Below are 23,118 nucleotides of genomic sequence, written 5' to 3'. Positions count from 1 at the left end.
TACACTGAGCAGAAGGGACAGCTGACAAACATTAGCTCATTCATTTCACTAGCCTAAATTATTCTACATTGCAGCTAACATCTACAACAGACAAGTGAGAAAGTACAATCAAAACCTCCCCAAACCCATACTCTCTTTACCTGGTCCCTGTTATTGATGTTCGAGTATGGTAACTGCCCAGTCATCAGCTCATAAAGAACAATCCCAAATGCATATACATCTGATTGAAAGCTATAAGGGTTTTTATCTTGCATCCTGATTACTTCTGGTGCCTGTAAAAGGAAAGAGAATTATTCTGCATTTTACCATGTCAGGCTGCCATCTCACACACCAAATATGAAACTTTTGCATTAAAAAAGAACAAACAAGCAGTGAAACAACACCAAGTGAGGTGCCATGCAAACGCAGTCTTTCAGTTTTAGGCTCCGACTGCTCAACAGGAAAACACACAGGCTTCCATGCATGCTCTCTCTCTCTCTCCTCAGTGCTGATTACCCAATTTCTCTCAGTTAGTTACTGTCCCAGAGGTATTTGTTAAAATCTTGTAACTTTGGAAACATGTAATTGGATTTGTTCAGGTCCACTGCTGGAAACAGATGTTCCAGAACCAGGGTCGTCCCTAAGGGGCTGCGGGGCTCGGGACAAATCAGCCTCAATGGCCCCCCCTTAACATTTTTTATACAGGTGAAATCTGGTGTGGGGAGGAGACACAAGTGCTGGGGGGTGAGAGAAGATGGAGAGTCACAGGGTGGCACCTGTGCTAGGGGCTCCCAGAAAAGGGAGGGGTCCAGGGCAGAAGGGCAGTGGATGGAGTCAGCCTGGCGCTGTCGTGTTCTGGCAGCCCTAGGATGCCGGCGGCCAGTGCAGCAGTGGGCAAGCAAGAAAAAGAAATACAACGCACGCTTCCCACCAGTGAGTGCAGGCCCAACCCCTGCTACCGGCAACAGGCCCCCCTGGTCCCCTAAACCTGTAACCCCAACCTCTGAGCTGGCCTGGAGCCCCAGGCACCCTTACCTCCCCCCCCCCCCACCCCCGACCCAGGCCAGCCTGGTGCCTTCCCCTGCCCTGCATGACACCCACACTGAAGCATGGGGCCCGGAGCGGTTGCCCTGATTCGCCATACCCAAGGGATGGCTCTGTCCAGAACTGCTGGGCCCACAGCATTAATGTGGTGGATCTGAACATGAATTTCTAAATCCACTGGCTATCAAACTGGGTGAGTTCATTACTGTACTATGAGAGGCAAACTGACATTTTACAGACTGAGAAGCAATTTTGAAACTGGAATTACAACAGTGCTAAAACAACCCGGACCACCATCAAAGTTTTAAGGTGGGGGGGAGGGTGGAGATGAAGCTGAGCTAAACAGAAGTCCTTAAATAAGTTTCTTCTGAAGAGGTAATCAATCTGGATAATCTTTATGACAGTTTCTTCACAACAGCTACACTTGAATATATCAAACTTAAAAGCAAATTATTTTTAAACAAACATGAGAACATTTCAGATTTTGCTGATTTTTTAAAAATGTATTTAAAGAAGAGTTACAAGTATTAATTTAGTTGATCTTGACCATGTCTTCTTAAGTCAGATTCTATATGTCTGCACGCTTGAGGGGTGGTGTTTAGAGACCTTTGGTCAAAATGGAAACCTTTTGAAAGAACAGGAGCTGACACTCCAAAGGCCATCTACAGTCAAATAATTTGAAAGGAATACACCATTCCCCTTTACTTACCATCCATAGAATGGACCCAGACAATTGTTCAAACTGATGGGACCCACTCCATCGTGATTTCACTGTGGCTAGACCAAAATCACCTATTTTTACAGTAAGGTCTTCATGAAGAAATATATCTATGGAGGAGATGTAAAGGAAAAGAAGCACTGACCCTACAGTTTCCTATCAAGCACGAACACATTAAATGACCCTCTACCTGCAGTGTTAGGTGTACCAGTTTGTAGCATCCATACACAGTATAATTTTCAAGTTATCAGTTCTTTCATAGGCCTAGATTCCAAATAGCCAGCACCTGTGAAGTTCTATCCTCTAAAGCAGGGGTTCCCAAACTTGGTTCGCGGCTTGTTCAGGGTAAGCCACTGGCGGGCCGCGAGACTCTTTGTTTACCTGAGCGTCCGCAGGTACGCCCGCTCGCAGCTCCCAGTGGCCATGGTTTGCCATTCCCGGCCAGTGGCAGTTGTGGGAAGCAGTGGCCCGGCCCGCACTACTTCCCACAGCTCCCATTGGCTGGGAACGGCGAACTAGGGCTGCTGGGAGCTGCAACCGGGCGCACCTGTGGACGCTCAGGTAAACAAAGCGTCTCGCGGCCTGCCAGAGGCTTACCCTGAACAAGCCACAAACCAAGTTTGGGAACCCCTGCTCTAAAGATAGCTATAATGGTTAGATTAGTACTAAGCAGACTATTGACCAGATGATCACACTACAATGTCAAATTCTTAAAGGGCTGCTGGAAACTGCAGATATAGTGGAAGTCTGTGAGTGAGTTGTCAGATCCTTCCCATGTTCATAAGATGAATGGTTATCTCAAGTGAATGCTGATATTTCAAGAAATCTTGTTTTCCCTTTGTGAACACATTATAAGGTGCAATGAGTATATCTTATTTTGCTCTTGGTACTATTACCCCATTCCCACCCAAATGTCAACTCTCCTCTAACATTTCTGAAAAGAGTCACTTGTGATCTGCTTTTTACTTTGGGAAGTTCATTTCTGGCAGAAGAAAGAGGCTTGATGTCATGTTCCGAGGTCACATCTGTAGGAAAGGATACTATTACTCTTGAGGTCTCTGTGGATGATTGACTTGGCGTGCAAGTAACTGAAAAGAAACAAAGAATGTTTTGGGATGGGTGGGCTAAGGGATGTTTCATTCATCAATTGCTCAATGTACACTCTCTAGTCTAGTGAAGCAACAAACAGTTTACATATTAAATATGCATAGAGTCAAAATAGTAAATCTTCAGTTACCCTTGATAGTCATATCAAACCAGGAGCAGTTTTGCAGAAAGTATTAGATTTCCAGTGTCAAATCTGGCATTGCTGAAGAACAACATAACCAGCCGCGTTGCAGAAACCTTGTTTTTTATTTGTTTTTTGAATGTTTAACTCAACATTCGAAGCCAGCATCGGGGAATTTCAACCAAAGCTTTTGAAATGACTTTCTGTGTTGAATGGCTCCAGCTTTCAGCCTTCTTTATGGTGACCCCCAAACACCAAGTCTTGACTGAAAATACCACTGTATTCAGCATAGCATCTTATCTACTGGTCCTATTAACTTTAGTTACTTTGATATTTTTTCAGTCAGAGGGTGAATCCTGACCTTACTAGTATTTTAATTTGTTGAAGTACAGAATATGGGTCCAATAAACACTTATTTACAAAAATAGTCCTATTGACTTCAGTGGGATTATTCATGTGAGTTAGGATTACTCACACAGTCCTTGCAGAATCAGGTCCTGAGCTCTTTAAGGTTGATATGAATAGCTGTATTATTAAAATACTGAATTATATTATTTAAATTAGAAACTCAAATATCTGTATCAGAATTGGAGGTTGACGTGTTTAAGTTAACTGTAAAGAAATTGATCCTGAATGCTAATGAGGTAATCTGCCTTCTCTGGTATATTGCAAAGTTCTGTCTCATTGCGCATTTGCAGTGATTGTTTTATTTCTATTTTATTTTTTACTGTAAGGTGCTAGATGCCCTGGGATGGGGATCCTACAATGTGTAAAATTGTATAAATTACTAGAAGGCAAGTAGAGTTTGCAAAATCCCACATTTACAACTGTTGTACATAATTCAACCCGAGTTTTTCACTGAATGCATGAAATATGATTGTATTCTAAACTACAAACAGCACACATATGAATTCTCAAAGTAATCAACAGATTACAGCCCCAAAGTTATTGTTTTACTGCTATTTTAGGATTTTTAGGTAAAATCTCAGTGTTAATAAGCCTCAGATTAAAGATCATGATGACTGCTGACTTGCTCCTTTGCTTTAAACCTAACACTATATCTCAGAGCTCACAATTAAACCTTGGCATCCCATCTTTTTGATAAATATTCTTCCTTCAGTCCTGAAACTCTATGTTTTATATTAGAATTGATCGTCCACTATAATAAAGTGTTGGCAATAGCTAAAGGGTTTGCAGGATTTGGTTTTTAATCAAATACTCTGGATACAGATTTTCAGATTTCTGCTCATTTACTGTTTCACTCTTCTTAGTACGAGAACTACAGGGGCTTTGATAAATAGACTGACTAGACTAAAGTTAGACATATTAGAAAGTTATCTAACTACCTTTCATTGTTGTTGTCAAGTACCTTTATTTCCTGCTGACATATTATTTCTTGGAACAATATTCCTTGTTGAGTAACATATCTCCATGCTTCTAACAATAGTACATTAGAAGGCCTATTTTACTCTTTTCCTCAGCAGCAATAACTCAGTACTGTAATAAACTGATGTGACACATCAAGATAGGACTCTGGCCATGGTACATAGATATTAACTTCATTTTGCACTTAAAGTGCAGAGCAAAAGAAAAAGAAGAATTCAATATTATCTCAAAGTTCATTTGCAAACAAGTGATGCAATACTTACTCCATGCCTTGTGCGGTCTGCCGTGCAATATCAATGAGTTTGATCATCTCAAATTTGGTCTCAATGATATGCAAATGGTGATACAAACTGGAGCCCTCACACCACTGTGTAACAATAGCCAACTGTGGCTTCGTTGAATAACCCATGAAAAGTAGGATATTCACATGTCGTGTTTTCCTGTATAAGAAAATTTTTACTGGAAATCAATTAAAGCACTAATAGAAATTTCACAATCCAGATGATGTGGCTGCCTTTAGACATAATAATATACAGATGCAGGTTTCATCAAGGAAATATCACAGCCTGGGTGTGTGCAATATTCTAAACTTCTTTCACTATATGGAAGGATTTAAACACTTCTGATGACAGTTCAAGAATTGCTCACTGTTCAAATTTATCTTTAGAAAGGAAAAACTAGGAATAGGTCCAAAATATTTCTGAAAAATTCTAGTTATTTTGCCTTCTGAATATTATGATAATGGGAATAAGTGCGGTGTTCTGAATAGAATACACAAGAGTTATGACTCCTGAAGCTATGTAAATGCATATTGATTATCTAATGCCATCAAAAAGATAATTTACACATTCTTACCTGAGCACTCCTACTTCATTTTTGAAGGCCTGTAATTGCTGAGGCGTGGGTGCTGTAACATTCAACATTTTCACGGCCACGTCACCTTAAAAATAGCCATTTAATAAAAAAAATTAAGATGTATATAGTATACACAGATGACTCAATGACGAAATGCAACATAGATCATAACACACATACACATACTTTTGGAAATCTTTATTCAATAAGAGACGGAACTTCAGGCTCATGAGTAATTAGGATTAATCTTTAGTGTGATCATTACTTTACTCACTAAAATTAGCAAGAGATCTGTTTCTTAACTTGTTGAAGTTCCAGTATCACACATTTGATCTAATGCTTTTTTTAAATGAAAAATTAAATAAAAAGCACCCAGACAACTTCCTCTATGAAGCTTGGTAACAGTACTTTGCCACAATGATTACATACCATGCCACTTTCCCTTGTAGACTGTTCCAAATGATCCAGATCCTATCCTCTGTCCGACTGTAATCTGCCCATCTGGTATCTCCCAATCATCACTTGAGTCCCGTCGACCAAGGGTTTTCTTTTAAAAGAAATGCAACTGTAGTAATCTTCATTAAAACAGGTTTCTTCACAGCTAAAGGCTACTTGGGTATCTTTCTAAACCTGCAGCCTTAATAGGTCATTTATCATCATGCAAAATTTATTTTCATTTGATTTCCAGAGTAAATACTTAGTAATATTTTATTTATAATTTAATCTTTACTCTTAAGTGGTTTTGATTTTTTTCAAGATGAGCACATACTGTACCTCTTTGTACTCTGGCACAGAGGTGCACTAAATAATTTCCTATCATGGAGGCATTCATCACTGAGTCAGATTTTTGGAAGTTATTACAAGTAAAATTGAGATATTAATAAACCAAAAAAACTCATGACTAGGTTGGAATTTGAAAGACAAATAATGGTTAAATTGCTAATTTTAAAAACCCAGTAACTTTCAGGGGATTAGGCTAAATCTAGAATCAGGAAGCTAACATTTGTGAGATGTAAGAAAATTTTAGAAGTTTTTCTCTCAGGGAGATCAGCACCACACTATGAAGCATATAGAATCTTTTGGATGCCACCTAGAAAATCTGTATATACTCAGTGATTTACAACTAATTCATACATCAGTCCAAGTAGCCTCGTGTTGTCCTGTTATCTTATTTATTGGCTTAATGTATATGATAGCAAATATCAGTTTCTCCAGAATAATTCTAGATGGCTTTGATGAAGGAATAAGGATGCCTAATACAAAAGCAGTAAAACATAGTTGATCTGCTCCTTACCATTCTATTCCTGTCTTCTGAGGATGAGGATGACTTCCTCTCTCGTTGTGGTCCAGGGGACTTCTGTAAAGCTTTCACACTGGTAAGGGACCCAGGCAAAGAGGCAGGTGGGGTGGCAGACAAACCGGTGGTTGAACCTAAATTGGAGATTAGATAAATGGAAGAATTTTTATGTAAACTTTTTTATAAAGATAGTTTATATATTAATCTATTGTAAAAAATATTAAGTGCAGGAATTGTGTTTAAGATGCAGTATCTCCAAACTCAAATGTAAATGTTAAGAGTACGGAAACGTGCACTTAGGAATACTGTATTAATATCTGATTAGTATTGAAGTCTTACTCAGAAAGCAGGAAAGACCAAAATTTAATCTACAGCAAACATTCCTGTATGCCAAAGAGTCTTCAATGTCTTATTACTGATTTATTAAAAGGACAGTCTCTTTGAACAACAAAAGCACCACTATACATTATTTTTGATATATCCAGATTCTTTGATAACAAAAATAAAAATGTAATACTTTAGTTAACAGAGCCAGCTTCCCAGACTTGTTGTTGCCAACTTTTTAGGGCCCTGACAATTGCAGGGATGCAACAAATTGGGATTAAAATGGATGGACTATAAAAGCTGGCGATGTTTTCCAGTTGAGTCCTCAAGTGCCATCTCAAAAACATTTGGCTGTTTCAAAGCTAGCTGCTAGCAGAGGGCACTTATTTCAAAGTAGCATACTAGAGTGCATTGGGGATTCAATAGAACAAGTACTTTAGTTAGCTACTTGAGTTTTATTCCATTAAATACAAAAAGAGCAGTCCATCTGCCTAGCATACAGTGTATGTAAATAAAGCTACACAGAAAAATGTCACTAGTAACAGGATTGCATTTCAGAGCTTCAATGCCTGTTTATACAGAACACTTCAAACTAGATACTAATTTCTAAAATATCCTATAATTATTAGTAGCAAGGTTAAAGTGACACTCCCAACACAAGGGACATAAAACAGGGCCACTTATTAGTTAAGTTTGTGCTGCTCTGCTAATCATTACAGGTCACCATGCAAAACCTCCAGTATTTCACAGATGTTTTCTATTACAGTGGTGCTTGAGGAACTGGTACTAGCCACTTATTTTTCCTTCCTCTGATTCATGCAGCCGCTCCATTCTTGTTAGAAAGGAGACTTCTACTGATGCAGTATTAAAATTCCAATTCATAACTGCTGAACTAGCTCAATGGTTCCTATTTTACAGGATATACCTGTCTGCTAGACTGAGACTTTGGCTGCTACTGCCCTTTCAATTAGGTTTGATCTCATTGCTCCAAAACCCAGCGTTGAAAAGAGGAGACAGACAAAAGGGATACACAGGCCATCATGAAAACTCATCATAAAGGTTGGGAAGGAGTAGCTAGAATATTATCACAAGGGTGTGAAGCACCAGTACTGATAAATGTGCCAGGTGTCTTACCTAAGCAGACATGTACCAATAGTTGGAAACCACTGATTTTGCAAGGGTGGGTTTTTTTTTTTTTAATTCTAATACTTTAATAGTTCCTCCTTTTTATACTAATATTGTAGTAGCTAGGCTTTGTGTGTTAATTTTCCCGAATTACAAATATTTCAATGCAACTATCTGACATTTAAAGTACAGATGCAATTTTTCTACCTTCTTATAGATTTTAGCTGTAATGTCAAAGTTCAAAGAGAATGGTTTCCTCCTTAGAGGTAGGTTCTTGTACTCAACTTTAAACACAAGATTCAGAGATAGCAACACAATACTCATCCTTCCATGAGAATATGATTACAGCACAAAGTTAGAACTGCTTTAGTTAATCTATTTGTAAGTAATCTAGAAGCCTTGTTTTTCCAGTAATTATAGTTTGACTACTTCAGCTTCTCTTGGACTGAAACTTGTACACCAAGCCATCAGCCTGCAATCTGAGGATATATTTTATGCACTATATTTAATTAATTCTGATTTGTTTAGTCACGTCTGTTAGACGAAAATCGAATTGCAAATGCCTCTCTTCTAAAAGATCATGGGAACAATGTTCCAAGAGTTTAGTCCATAAAGTGAATTGCTCTTAGTATTCTGAAACACAAATATTTGAAACAGCCAGGATAGTAGTATTTGAAAAACATATACAAGATGCACTGGACTATCCATTACTATCTATCTATATACACATATACATTAATATTGTAGGCTATTGTTTAATACTTGGTATCTTTAGTATATGAAATCTCACTGAGTACTCTGGGATTTTGTACAATACAACAACAAATCTATTGACAGCCTCATGCCTGAGAGATCCTTAGGCCTGATAAGAAGTCAAAATGATGGTCTTATTTAGTAATTTTAGTACACAAACAAGAATTGACTTTAATGGGACTATGCGGAGAACTGCAATAACTGCACTAGTGTCTGATCTGATCCAACTTATCTAGATCCCCAACTTGATGTCAGTGCTACTCTCTGAAAACATATGAATCATAGCAAGTTGACACTTACGTGATCTCCAAAAGCCTAAGACCTAACAAAATATCAAGGGAAATGTTTGCAATTTGCATTTCATTTCTTATAGTACTTTAAAAAAACAGAGAATGTTAAAATATAGAAAACTCTTAGAACGTTAAATTGACAGTCAAGAAAATTCAAAGTTAAGGATGTCACTATGTCCTTGGCCTCATTCCACTGCAATCTGAGATCCCTGCAATAAACAAGCTATATTAGGGACAGTATGGAAACCTTAACTCTGAAATTCCTTGCTTTAGAACCTTTAAGTCAGATTTAACATACAGTAGTTGCATATGTATAGAGGTTGAAGTGAGTATGTGTGAAAAGCACATTCAAAGCATTCCAGCCAGGCCAAGCAAAAAACTGATGTGTTTTGGTAAACTCACACACTTACATACACACGGTGTGAGGGTGAGGCACAAACAGCATCTGTGGTGTTACTTATTTTGTTTGGGGTGAAAACGAGAAAGAAGAGCCCAACTACCTCTGAACACTGGGCCAGGCTCAAAATCAAACACTATTTCACTGGGGACAGAATGTAGGAGGGGACTGGGAGTCCGGGATTGGTATTTCCGAAGACAGCGCATCAGCTGGTTCAAAGGGGCTGTTAGAGAGAAAGAGACGGGCAGGCAGAGACAGGAAGACAGACACACAGAAGAAATGAAAGAAGTCATGGGAAATAACTAGGAGGCTTTGACTCCTATTCATAGATTACTTCTGGATTTTGAGGGAAAAAAACATCTCCAATTATTAAAAACATGCTTTCAAGAATGGGAATAGCCAATTGTTCTCAGATGCCAAGCAGACAGCTTATGACCAAAGTTAAAACTGACATGATAGCATGACATTTAAATGCTAGACATAATGGGCAAAACTTGTTGAAAGCCACAGCTACCAAGACATACAAGATAGCTAAAATGGGCAACTTCTTTATCAGTAGGTTCACGGATTTAAGGAGGAAAAAAGGGGGCTGGTACTATAGCCAGTATAAGGAATCATAGCTCCTGAAAACACAAAGCAGTAGCCAGCTACCACCTTACTAGTTAACAGATACAGATGGCAAAACCAAAGTCAGCTGTAGCTTAAGGTGTAAGATCCTAGCCACTGAGCTAGAGAGATCAGGCTAACTCAAGACTTTGCTGAGGGGTGAAGCAAGTCACAGTTAATAGGAAATATCAGGCCTGTTCATTATTTGGAGCTGGGTGAGTGGTCACACGCATCTCCTCTTTATTATGAGTCACCTATGTCATCTCAAGTGACTAAGTACAGCAAAGGACATATTTTCACAAGACCTTGACAGCCAGTGCTTAGGGTTTTTCCTGGGGAAAACAGACTTCACAGTAGTGAGTGTGACACATGAAGAAAAATGATAATTGTGTCTTTTTTCACTAATTTTGCCTTCGCTAAGAGTTAAGGCTGTCTACAATAGTGCTGTTGAAAGGCACACAAGAGATCAGGCTTTAATAGTCATAATTATTTGTTTCCCAGGTTAACAAAGGCATGCAGTACAGCAAAGCAGCAGCTTCAGCTGGGGAGAGGGGAAGAAGGAGCTCAAGTATCTCATGCCATTTAGGAGACACACCAGTTTATATGGCCAGGTTCACAAAACATGTTGACAGACTTCAAAGGAAGTCCCTGATGACTCTTTAGGTGGAAGGGTAGTGGCTGGCATAAAGGGCTTTGAGAATGGGACTGGAGATTTAAGTATATGTTGGGGGGAATCCTCAAGGCTCCATCAGGAACAGAGGGGATTCCCCTTCTCTAGAAATAAAATTATTTTAAAATTAAAACACTGGCTAGCATTTCACAGCCTTTCCTCCTTCCCTCTCCCCCACTCCTAAAATGACTGGTGAATGACTGAAATCCTTATCAGACAGATGCTAAACATCATGGACAAACAAATGTAAATAAATTTCATTGCTCTCTTCACATTTCTCTCTGTGTCTGTGTTTGGAGGAATGAAGTACTACAAAGGGGAGGGGCTAAGGCAATCGCGTAATTACATTTAGTAAGAGAAAATAGTTCTAAGACTACTTACCTCCCTCTCCTCGTAACCCCTGGTCTCTAATCAAGTCCTACAAACAAAAGCACAAGTATATATATCTGGTTCATATATTATTATTTGTATCATTGTATTGCCTAAAAGCCCCCATCAGGATTGAAGTTCCATCACACTAAGAATTGTCCAAAGAGTAAAAGCCAGCCTCTGCCCTAAAGAGCTTACAATCTAATAATTACAGTAGCACACAAAATATATAGAATAATGTATGAAACTTTAAGAAATATCTTAATTTCAAATAGTGTAACCTAGTGTAATCTAGTTAAAATAGATGCATACTTGTAGGTATTGATTTAGGCCTGCAATTAGTCAACCAAATTGAACCAAATCAGGAATCATCTTTCCAGTTATGTTGTTTGAGACACAAAATGCTCTTGAATGTCACATTAGAAGCTGGGACACCAATTTCTTACGTGGACGATACCGATTCACAAAACTTTGCTTAATCTTTTCCTGTAACAAGGTACCTGATTTCTACACCAAATGCACTCAAGTTCTTTTCAAAGATGTTAATTAATTTTATCAGGTTCTTTTAGGTTGCGATGTAGTATGCACTGATTGCATTTGCTACAAAATATCCAGGGATCATAACAATAACTGAGCAATTTTACAAGTAGTAGTAAACAGCAATTTTTGAACAGAGAAAAGTTATGCAAATTCCCTTCGTGCACCACTTTTCATCAATGAGCCTTAAGTGTTTGAATCTGATGGCCTGGTGACCCAGTAGGTTAATGTACTAACCTTTTGCTCATACTTAGATAACAGGTTCAAGGAGTTTGTTCATCTTTATGTTTTGGTAGCTTTGCTGCTAAATCAAAACCACTCAACTGCTAACTCAGTGATTTTCAGAGGGCAGGCTAACGGACAGGTAAGGGTACTAAAAGCCAGGATTCAGGTTTCAGAACCCCAATCACATCGCCAAACTCAGCCATTTTATTCTCACCCATAACAATTTTACATTGAAGAACACTTTGTCCAAACCATGGGAATAACCATGGATACTGGGATGACTCCCAAACATGCCAACTTCTTCATGGGCCACCTTGAGGAAGGATTTCTGGACAAATGCACCATGAAACCAATGATATACCTGGGATACACTGATGATATTTTCATCCTCTGGACAGACAACATAAACTCCCTTACAGATTTCCTCCATAACTTCAATAACTACTACCCACCCATTAAACCTTCTCTAGAACACTCCCACACTAACATCAACTTCCTGGACACCACAATCAGCTTCAACAATGGAATCCTACAGACAACTATATACATAAACCCACAGATCACCATACCTACTTTCACAGATCCAGTAACCACCGCAAACACACCAAGAAATCTGTTGTCTACAGCCAGGCACTCAGATACCACAGAACATGTTTTGAGGAGAAATTCCAGGATATGCACCTTAACACACTTAAAACCTCCTTCACCAAACAAGGACACTCCACCAGAGAAGTAGATCACGTCATGGAATGGGTCACTCAGATACCCCGAGAAAACCTGCTTCACTATAGAAATAAAACCCCCTTCAACTGTACATCCCCAGTTGTCATCTATCACCCAACATTGGAACCCATATGGAGTATCATTAAACAGTTAAAACCCATACTCAATAGAGACCACATCCTGAAAGAAATCTTTCCTGAACCCTGTCTTATGGCCTTCAAACACAGCCCCAATCTCTCCAAGCTCATCATCAGAAGCAAGCTCCCCAGAGACCAGGATACACCAACTCAAAGCAGCACCAGACCCTGCCAGAACAGATACAAAACCAGTAGACATATCTCTCCATGATCAAAACTCTCCACAACACACCTTTCAAGATCCTACATATGCCTATCACAACGTGAAGTGTACCTCATCCTGTGCACTAAATGCCCCAATATCAACTACATAGGTGACATAAGACAATCACTACATTCTTGAATGAACTCACACAGAAAAATGCTAAAAGACAAAAATACCGTATCACATGTGGGTGAACACTTTTCACAAAAAGATCATTTTATATCTGACCTCTCAGTCCTCATCCTCAAAGGAAACCTGCACACCTTCAAAAGATGAGCCTGGGAGCTTAAATTCATGACTTTGCTAGAAACTAAAAAATCATGGACTGAATAGAGACATTGGGTTTATGGCTTCTTACAACAATCTATAATCCATTAAATCTCTCACCCTTTCCCTCCCCCTCCTCCCCCATCTTTCACCCCCTCCTTTGCCTCCTATGACTGGGGAGGTGTTAACAGGCCACTTCCCCAAATGGTCCCTTGAAAATGTGTGTTAACTACTTATGCTAAACAATCTGTTCCACCTTGTATCTAGCTGTGACACTCCTGAGTGCATTTCCCAGACCTGAAGAAGAGCTCTGTGTAAGCTCGAAAGCTTGTCTCTCTCATCAACAGAAGTTGATCCAATAAAAGATATTACCTTACTCACCTTGTCTCGCTAGGATACAGGTATGTGTTAGAAAAACTGGGAAGATATTGATGTTAGTAGTAGTTTGCATAGTGCTGGATAGCATTATGCCTAGTTCGAAACAATGTATTTGTCCTTCATTTTCATACATGTTAAAATTCAGCCTCCAAAATGTCAAAGGATACAGACAAAAAAATTCAAGACAATCATATTGTAGAAAATTATTGGAGGTTCAAGGAGAATAGTAAGGGTGTTACATGTGGAACAATAAACCATTTCTGAGATTCAAAGCAGCATCTGGTAATTTCAAATTCAAGTTTATTGCAAGAACCACATCCTCCAATGCCAGAAACATTATTCCCATTGTAAGTGATACAAGAAATCAAACATTTAAAACAACATTTCCAGTATTTGGGATGTCTTGCAAGAGTTGTTACTGGCTTTTCAGGATCATCACTGTGGGGTGTTGCTAGCAATAACAAGTTCAGGAATTTATCTTAAAACTAATTGTTTGTGGGAGTGTGCTTGTGTAGAGAAATGGAGATATGATTGTCAAGAGAGATTCAATATTATCTGTGAAGCGATTGCCTGATTTTTTCCCAGCTCTGACTGGTAAAAATTCTTCTCTTGTTAGTTAGGATTTACGAAGATTTAAGCAGTTGAACAAGGATTTATTTAGAACAATAACAGTTGTGAGTTTTACGAGCTCAGCAGCACGTATTAAGAAAGCTGATCAACTCCACTGTTACGGTTATTGATACTTACATCAATATTGACAGGCTCTATTGTATTGATGTGCACATTGGGTGCTGAAGACGAGCGGTCTCGTTGCCCAAATTGATTCCGATGGTCTTCATCTGCTGGTCGGAAGGGCTGTGGGATTGGAATGGATTTTGAAGGAGAAGGACTAGGGAGAATTGGTGGTCTGAGAAACAAAGTCAAGGAAAAAGAAGATTTAGGGGTACAAAGATCATTTCACTAGTAGGCCAGTATAAAGACCCAATCAGAACCAATTTATATTTAACTGTCTATACTCCCCTAGAATTAATTGTAACTAATCCCTGCTCTGTGAGCTCTCCCTAATTACAAAACGGTGAAACAGAATGTTCTGGGGTTAAAGCATAAACAATCTTTAGTGCATCTAGCTACCCATGTTAATCCCTTTATGCTGGGAATCCATGAGGCCAGATGCGCATTGCAGAGAATGGGCTGCTCCACAGCTTCTTATACTAAGGAGCAAATGTGGTTCCCCTTTCTGAACGGTAACCCAATGAGAATTAAAGGTGATGTACTCCATCAGTGTCCTGCGTTTGAATGATCTCGCAGAATAAAGTGTATATAAGAATAGGATTGCTGCGCAGTAGAGATGGACTGAAAACTATAAGTTAGCAAAGGTAACAATGTTACAGCTGTCATTGTAATTGGAATTATTAGTATCAAATTAAAAACAAAAATACTAACTTTTAACCTTTGTCTTCAGCAAATCACTTAGAACAATTAAATATTTTAAAACATTACTTATAAATATTACGATCACTGAATTGTAGAGTTTTGACCTGAAACCTACAGTTCAGAATATTTAGACCAGTTTTTGAGGAAAAGTAGCTGTTACAGGTCATTAAACTGTCACTAAAACCTTAACCTTTGATATGTGGAGTCCTGTGTCATTTACTTAACAGAGAAAGTATCCACATGTGCCTATCTTTTTATTAATAAAAAGGCAAGATGTCACTTATCTTGCTACTCTGGATAAGGGTAGTAAATCAATATTTGACTATTATTCAATTAAAGGTCAATCATTGCTGGGTCTGTTGGTAAGATTTAATAGATTTAGGCAAAAAGTCAATGACAAATGCTTGCTTTTCTTCTTCAAAGGTAACTTTACACTTACAGCACACTCGATAGCAGGTAACAGTCAATTTGAACTAATTGCAAATATATCTTCTCATAACAGCAGTCCTCTAGTCTGGAGACTGATAGATGAGTTAACCACATCCACAAAGGCTAGGATAGGGAAGGGCTTTAGAAGTGGAGGCAAAGGACAAAGCAGCATGCAGCACCAACAAGGTTCTATCACCGTCCCCTTTAAATAAATTCTTTCTAATCTTTTATTCACTGATCTTTAGGGGAAACATCACCTTCAACAGAGACAGGGTCTTTTTTTATTTTTAACCCAAGGAGGATATCTTGACGTCTACCTTATGGGCAGAGCCATATTTATCCCATTTTTCATTAGGGATTATATACAGTTTAGCATAGGCCCTAGAAATAGATGGCTTCTTTCAACTAAATTATTGCACTCACTACCCTTCTCCAAAAAGCTAAGCATCAGGGAAGCAAGATCTGTCCTGATTTTCTTTTCCTTCTGGGGAACATTCGCAAGGGAATAAGGGACCCTGAGTTTTCCCATCTAGGATAGCCTGCATCATTTACTTTAAGACAATGGTACTCAGACCGCAGTGGTTCAGGAGTCAAATTAGAAATCAACATTAGCCAAAAGAGCCACAGAGAGGGTGTGCTTGCGTCCCTGAGCTGCTGATTTAGAGAACTTTGGTAGCAGAGTCCATTCAGCCTGCACGTGCACTGTGACCCCCACTGTGCTCTGCCACGAGGCTAACCAGTGCTGCTTGGGCAAACCCCCCTTAGTTCCTTCTCTATTGCAGTCCCTGACAAGAACTCCGAAGTAGAGGGGAGGATGGTGGGTCATGGAACACCCGTAGGTACATGCATCTCAAAGAACACTTCGTTACTGCACAAGGTGAGTAACTTCCTCTTCTTCTTCAAGTAGTATCCCTATGGGTGCTCTACTGTGACTCATGAGCAGTATCCCAGTGGAGGGCTGGGGCTTTGGAAGTGCATCTATTATGGATGATAATACTGCAGTGCCAAAGTTGGCATTAGAAGCGGAGTCACCTGTAACTGCATAATGTTCTGCCAAGGTACGTACAAACACGCAGGTGGCTGCTCTGCAGATTTCCAAAATAGGGACATTCTTGAGGAAGGCAACTGAGGTGGAAATTGACCTGGTGGAATGTGTACAGATTTCAGATGGATGAATGATCTTGAAGATCTCATAACACTGTTTAATGCAGTTCGAGACCCGTTTTGATAGTCTCTGTATAGATATTGCTGTACCTTTTGATGAGTCTGCAATGGAAAGGAAGAGCTTAGGAGATTTCCTAAAGGTCTTTGTCCTGTCCAGGTAACAGGCCAGAGTCCTTCTAACCATGTGTAATACAGCCTCCCTGCTATCCCAGTGAGACTTAGGGTAAAAAGTTGGGAGACGAATCAGTTGATTCATGTGAAAAACCAAAGTCACCTTGGGAATGAACTTCGGGTGTGGTCTGAGAAAGAATACTGTATAAGGGGGGTGAGCCATCAGTGCAGATATCTCCCCTATTCTCCTCGCCAAGGTGATTGCCACCAGGAATGCTGTCTTCATTGACAGGTATGTGAGCAAACAAGTGGCCGTGGGTTCAAAGGGTGGCCTAATCAGGCTCTTAAGTACTCTAAGTTCTAGGTCCCACATTGGGGTGGGACGTCTGAGTTAGGGAAAAAGATTTACTATCCCCTTGAGGAATCATTTTGCAGTTGGATGCAAGAACACTGAGTATCCCTCTATTTGTTGATGAAAGGCCACAAGGTGTACTTTCAGTGAACTAAGAGAGAGCCCTGATTTCCGTCTGGAGAGCAGCAGATGTTGGGAAAATTTGCTTGGAATTATACCAAATCTGAAAGGCAGTCCACTTTTACAGGTACTTATGAGGAGTAGCTGATTTCCTACTGTGTAGTAACACTTTCTGTACCTTCTCAGAGCAGGATCTTTCTATGTGCTGAACTATGAAGGAGCCAGGCCTTGAGCCGGAGTATCCGCAGGTTGGGGTGGAGAGTGTGTCTTTCGTTCTGCAAGAGAAGGTATGGACTGCGTTGAAAAGGTGTTGGCAAACACATTGCCAGCTGTGACAGGTAAGGGTACCACAGCTGTCTCGGCCAGGTGGAAGCAATCAGTATGACATTTGCTCTCTCTCTTTATTTTTTAACAGGAATTTTAATAATAGAGGGATGTATGAAGGCCCTTATCCCACAAGAGAAGGAGAGTGTCCCCTGAGGAGTGTTGTCCAAGGCCTGCCCTGGAGCAGTAGCATGGACATTTCTTGTTCAGGTAAGTGGTGATTAAGTCTATAGTATGTGTCCCCCACTGTCTGAATATGTCGTGTAGTACTTCTGAGTTCATCTCCCATTTGTGCTCGTGTGGGAAGCCGTGGCTGAGACTGTCTGCTGTCGTGTTCTGCACTTCTGGAAGGTATGCCGCTGATATTGTGACACTGTGGGAAAGGCACCACGTTCCATAGCTTTAGTGGTTCTGTGCAAAGGGAGGGTAATCTGCTGCCCCCCTTGTTCATGTAATGTAGTACATGCACGCTACGTTGTCTGTCATGTGTACCTCTGACCAGCAGAAGGAAGTGAGTGCATCTGACCGCTCTGAGTTCAAAGTGGTTGATGTGAAGAGATGTCTCCATGGATAACCACTTGCCCTGTGTCATGAGGTTGTTGACATGTGCGCCCTACCCTATGAGGGATGCATCAGTGGTGAGTAGTAATGATGGGAAAGTCTGCGAGAAGGGGGATTCCTGTGCTGACATTTCTTGGGTCCTACCACTAGTCCAGGGAGTGTTTGACTTTGGATGACAGTGACAGAGGTTTGTCTAGCCTGTCTCTGTTCAGCCTGTAAACGGAGCAAAACCACACCTGGAGACACCTCATGTGAAGCCTGGCATGAGTTATCAGGGATCTGCCTGCAGCCAGATGCCCCAGAAGTTGAAGGCAGTGTCTAGCTGATATTTGAGCGCTGGTTTGCACTGAATCTATGAGTGTGGACAAGTTGTGGACCTGTGCTGTGGAAGGAGCGTCCTCGTCTGTGATGAGTTGAGATTGGCTCCTATAAATTCTAAGCACTGTACCAGGGCTAACATCGATTTTTGGACATTGATCTGTAAGGCCCAAATCCCTGAACAACTCCACAGTTGTTTGGGTGATCTGAAGAGGCTCGTCGAAGGAGATGATTCTGAGGAGACAATAGTCCAGGTAGGGGTAAATCATGATCCCCTCCCCACTATGGAGAGGATCTTGGAAAATACTCTCGGAACTGATGAGCAACCAAAGGGTAATACTCTGTACTGGTGATGATCCTGGTCCAGGGTAAATCTGAAGAATCATCTGTCAGAAGGTAAGATTGATATGTGGAAATAGGCATTCTGTAGGTTGAGGGCTGAGAACCAATCTCCCTGTTCCAAAGATGGAATAATCACTGCTAGTGTGACCATCTTGAATTTTTGAGCCTTGACAAACTTGTTCAGTGCTCTGAGGTCCAGTATGGGGTCTCCAACCTCCCTTCTTTTTGGTATCAGGAAATAAAAAGAGTAAAAACCTTTGCATCATAGGTGCTGAGACACAGCTCCTACGTGGCTCCTACGTGGAGGAGGTGATCTATTTCTTGTTGAAACAGACTCTCATGAGAAGGGTCCCTGAAGAGGGATGGGGAAGGGTGTTGGGGGAGGAGAGAGGAAGGTAAAATAGATTGTACACCCATTGTGGATGATTTCCAGAACCCATTTGTCAGATGTTATTTGTTCCCAGTTGTGGTACGGAGCATGGCGGCACCCAAATGAAAGCGACAGGTTGGCTAGCTGAAGTTGGTGTTGAGGAGAGTGGTCTCTCGGCGCCCTGATCAAGGCATCAAAACTGATGTTTTGAGGCGGATGGTTGTGAAGAGGAAGACTGAGGGTCTGACGGTTTGCATTTCGAAAATCTGGATTTTTTCCTTTGAGGCTCATAGTAGCACTGAGTTGGAAAGTGTGCTGTGCAGGATTTATGTTGAGGTTCTTTTTTGTCAGGTATATAAATCCCTAATGACCAAGGAGTAGCCCGGGAATCTTTGAGAGTATGGAGGGACACGTCAGTCTTCTCAGTAAAAAATCTGTTGCCCTCAAAGGGAAGCTGGACAAGTGCAACCGTGATGCTCGCCACATAACAACAGCTGTAGAAATGGACTGGGCTGCTGTCTCAGTTGCAGCAAGCACTGACTGCAGTGCTGTCTTGGCCACCAGTTGTCCTTTGTTAACAATGGCATGAAACTGTTCCTGGTGTGATCCCGGGAGTTGATCAATAAATGTGTTGAGCTTGGAGTAACTGATGAAATTGTATTTTGTTGTCAGGGCCTGATAATTTGCCATTTTAAATTACAGTGTGGTGGACAAATAGGCCTTTCTCCCAAATAGGTCGAGACGCTTCCTGTCACTGTCATAAGGGGTGGACTTAACCTGGTGTTGAGGACCTAGGGAGTTCACTGCATCCACAACAATCGAATTAGGGAGGGGATGGGAAAAAAGAAATTCCGTATCCTTAGCCACGACATAATATTCCTTATCGGCCCATTTGCAGGTATGCGTGACCAATGATGGAGTTTGCCATATAAGCTTGGATGGGTCCAGAAGGACCTTGTTAATGGGGAGGGTTATTCTGGAGGAAGAGGAGGAGTGCAAGATGACCAGCAATTTATGATGGGTGTCTTTAACCTCTTCAAAAGGTATCTGCAAAGCATCTGCCACCCGTTTTGCCACATCTTGAAATAGCCTGAAGTCGTCTGCTAGAAACCGCAGAGGAGGCATCACTACCATGGCTAGAGAGGAGGAAGATATGTAGTGTGACCTCCTCCTCAAATCTGACCTGCTCTTCTTTCATGATCCCTTCAGGAGGTTCAGAGGCTCTGGATACTGTGGCTGAGGGAGAGCGCCTCAAAGGTTCATGAAGTGTCACACTAGATGTTCTGGAGACATGGCGTTTGTATGCCGTCCAGGGACCCCATTAGGGCCACTAGGGCGGTGGAAAGGGTCGCGGTGGTTAGGCCCATGGTTTGCCATACCATAGGGGTTGAGGAGCAGATGAAGGGTATGAGTGAGGGGGCCAAGGTTGGTAACGGACACTATAAGGAGCGTGGTTCTCCTCGCTATCCGATTCTCCACTAGAGAATGAAAGTGCATGACATGGTACTGGTGGAGACTCCCATGTTCAAAGTAAACTCAGTACTGGGGCCCTGGTTACCAAGCAGGGGAGATTCTGGTACCTCAGATATCCGTGAGGTCCTCTAAGTGTCTGTACTCTTATGGTGCTGTGATTCTTGGTACCAACGGTGGTTGTCAGTGCTGGGTCCATGGCACGGAGGCAGTTGGCAATCTGGGCTCCGAGTGCTCCGAGGCTGGATGGCATGTCATTGACGGTGCCAATAGTAATGCCCATACCAGCAGCATTTTCCCGGAGGTGGTATGGTCACTGTCCTTACCTTTCCTTGTCACTATTGTTGCTTCGGTGCCTATGCCCCTCAGGTGCATCAACAGTATTTGCTGCACCAGACCCTCATGAGCTAGGAGTACCATGTTCAGATGGCCTCAGTGCAGTTGGTACCAATGATACCAAACGTGACAGAGATCATTTTCTGCTAACCCGAGACTCACTCTGGGTTCCCATAGCTCGCTTTTTTGAAACCTTACGTGAGGGGTCCATGGCTGTTTTCTTTTACTCAGAGTCCTTAGATGTCGAGGGCTGTGTGGAAGATTCACGCTATGTGGGTGAATCCTGGCACAGGTCTGCGGAAGGCTGGAGGGCTGCCTCCATGAGGAGTTTTAGTCTCAGTTCTCAGTCTTTCTGAGATTTGGACTTTAATTGTTGGCAGAGACCACACTTTTGGGAAATGTGTCTTTCCTCGAGGCAACGGAAATGTCTATCTGCTACTGGGATGGTCTCTTTGCACAAGAGGTGCCTCTTAAACCCCAGGGAATTGGGCATACCCTGAACTGGGGAAGTCTCCAGACAAAGGGAAAAAAGGTTTCTTTTCTTTTTTTAGAGAAAAAGAAAAAAAACTAGAAGAACTCTACAACTAAGAATGGGATTAATTATTTGAATTCTAATAGAGATAACGATCCAATGAACGGTCTGCCAATGGCTCCATCTCTAGCTGGGGCAGTTGAGAAGGAACGGAGGGGGGTTCACCCGTGCAGCGCTGGTTAGCCTTGTGGCAGAGCATAATGGGGAACAGCACATGTGTGGGCCTAATGCACACTGCTACCAAAGTTCTCTGATCAGTAGCGCAGGGATGAGATCACACCTACAGCGCAGCACCCATAGAGACACTACTTGAAGAAGAAGGGATAGTCCATTGTCCTTTGGGGTGTGACCTTATGTGTGTGTGGGGTTCAGCTGCAGCTCTAAACCCCAACCTACAATATGGGTACAGACTGCCGATAGGAAGGGGAGGAGAGAAGCAGCAGCAGGTGGGAGAGAGGGGAGAACTACTAACAAAATCCAAGGAGCAGTAGCCTAAATCAGAGAACAAATAAAAGGAAGTATTTCTTCACATAACGCACAGTCAACCTGTGGAACTCCTTACCAGAGGATGTTGTGAAGACCAAGACCATAACAGAGTACAAAAAAGAACTAGATAAATTCATGGAGGATAGGTCCATCAATGGCTATTAGCCAGGATGGGCAGGAATGGTGTCCCTATCCTCTGTTTGTCAGAAGCTGGGAATGAGAGACAGGGGATGGATCACTTGATGATTACCTGTTCTGTTCATTCCCTCTGGGGCACCTGGCACTGACCACTGTCAGAAGACAGGATACTGGGCTAGATGGACCTTTGATCTGACCCAGTAGGGCCATTCTTACGTTCTTATGAGAAGCGCTGTTTACAGTGGCACAGATGCAGCAAACTGGTGCTGTGATGCACTTCCAGGACTCATAAAAAATGGCAGTACTTTATGTGCCAAATTCTGGAAGTCTGCTGCTTCTCTGATGTTTGTGGCTGTGGTTAACTCCCAGTTTCCAGGCTATATGAGAAGAGAGTTCTTTCTGGGCATACTGGGAGGTTTGCCACATTATTCAGCACAGTGTCTTCCCAGGCCCATATACATATATTCCAGTCTTCCACTGTGGAGGCCTTTAAATCAGTCATACATAAAATATTAATGGCCTGCATGGCAAATGCCTGGCACCTCCTTACCCCCTAAAAGACATTACTGTAACTCCTATAAAAATAAAAACCAGGCACTGTATTTCTACAGTGTGTTTGTGCTAGAAGGGAGGATGAAGTCCTGTTTTGATTCCTATTTTACTGACATCAACTTGCAGGAATTTCTGTTAGAGAGAAAAGTAAGGTTCCATCTCCCAAGAAAGGAGAGCATGCCTAAGCTATTGCACTAGTGAGACAGTCTAAGATTTAATCTTTTGCCCACTGTCACAAATAGCAACATTCCCATTGACTTCAAGTGATGCAAGTTCGAGGCCACTGAGAATAGGAATGCAGCTTGGATATATGCCTGCAAATGACAATTGATATTTCACAGATATTACAGAACAACTCCCCCCCCTCCTCACACAATGTTCTCAAAAGATCTAGATGCTGGAAACATTTTAAAAAATATATAATTGTCTTTTAAAAGTCTATTCCCCTTACAAATACCAAAGGGATTCAAGTCTTAATATGAATTGTCTGTTTCCTTACACCCACCAGCGTGACTTCATGTGCTTAAGGCTTTGTCTATCCAGGAAAGCTTTTCTGACATAGTTTT

General features: G+C 41.3%; 1 protein-coding gene across 6 annotated transcripts in view; it reads right to left on the bottom strand.

Annotated features, from left to right (window-relative positions):
* Positions 1-23,118, bottom strand: part of BRAF (B-Raf proto-oncogene, serine/threonine kinase) — a 135,417-nt gene that overhangs the window by 22,690 nt on the left and 89,609 nt on the right. For 5 of the 6 annotated variants that reach the window (XR_005222412.2, XM_037879076.2, XM_037879057.2 and 2 more), the window contains 9 exons: positions 14,261-14,420; positions 11,054-11,090; positions 6,505-6,641; positions 5,640-5,757; positions 5,211-5,295; positions 4,619-4,795; positions 2,783-2,829; positions 1,733-1,851; positions 141-272 (listed from right to left, as the gene is read on the bottom strand). Coding sequence is in view for 5 of the 6 variants with exons in the window: in XM_037879076.2 (XP_037735004.1) it covers positions 141-272; positions 1,733-1,851; positions 2,783-2,829; positions 4,619-4,795; positions 5,211-5,295; positions 5,640-5,757; positions 6,505-6,641; positions 11,054-11,090; positions 14,261-14,420 (1,012 nt within the window). In the remaining variant the exon portion in view is untranslated. Of the gene's footprint in view, positions 1-140; positions 273-1,732; positions 1,852-2,782; positions 2,830-4,618; positions 4,796-5,210; positions 5,296-5,639; positions 5,758-6,504; positions 6,642-9,499; positions 9,620-11,053; positions 11,091-14,260; positions 14,421-23,118 lie in introns of all 6 variants that reach the window. The other variant, XM_037879085.2, reaches the window with a different exon arrangement.

The sequence above is a fragment of the Chelonia mydas genome, chromosome 1 (genome assembly GCF_015237465.2).
Source record: "Chelonia mydas isolate rCheMyd1 chromosome 1, rCheMyd1.pri.v2, whole genome shotgun sequence".
Classification (NCBI taxonomy): Eukaryota; Metazoa; Chordata; order Testudines; family Cheloniidae; genus Chelonia; species Chelonia mydas.
The sequence above is the reverse complement of the archived record's forward strand: the minus strand, read 5'-3'. Positions and strand labels throughout refer to the sequence as shown.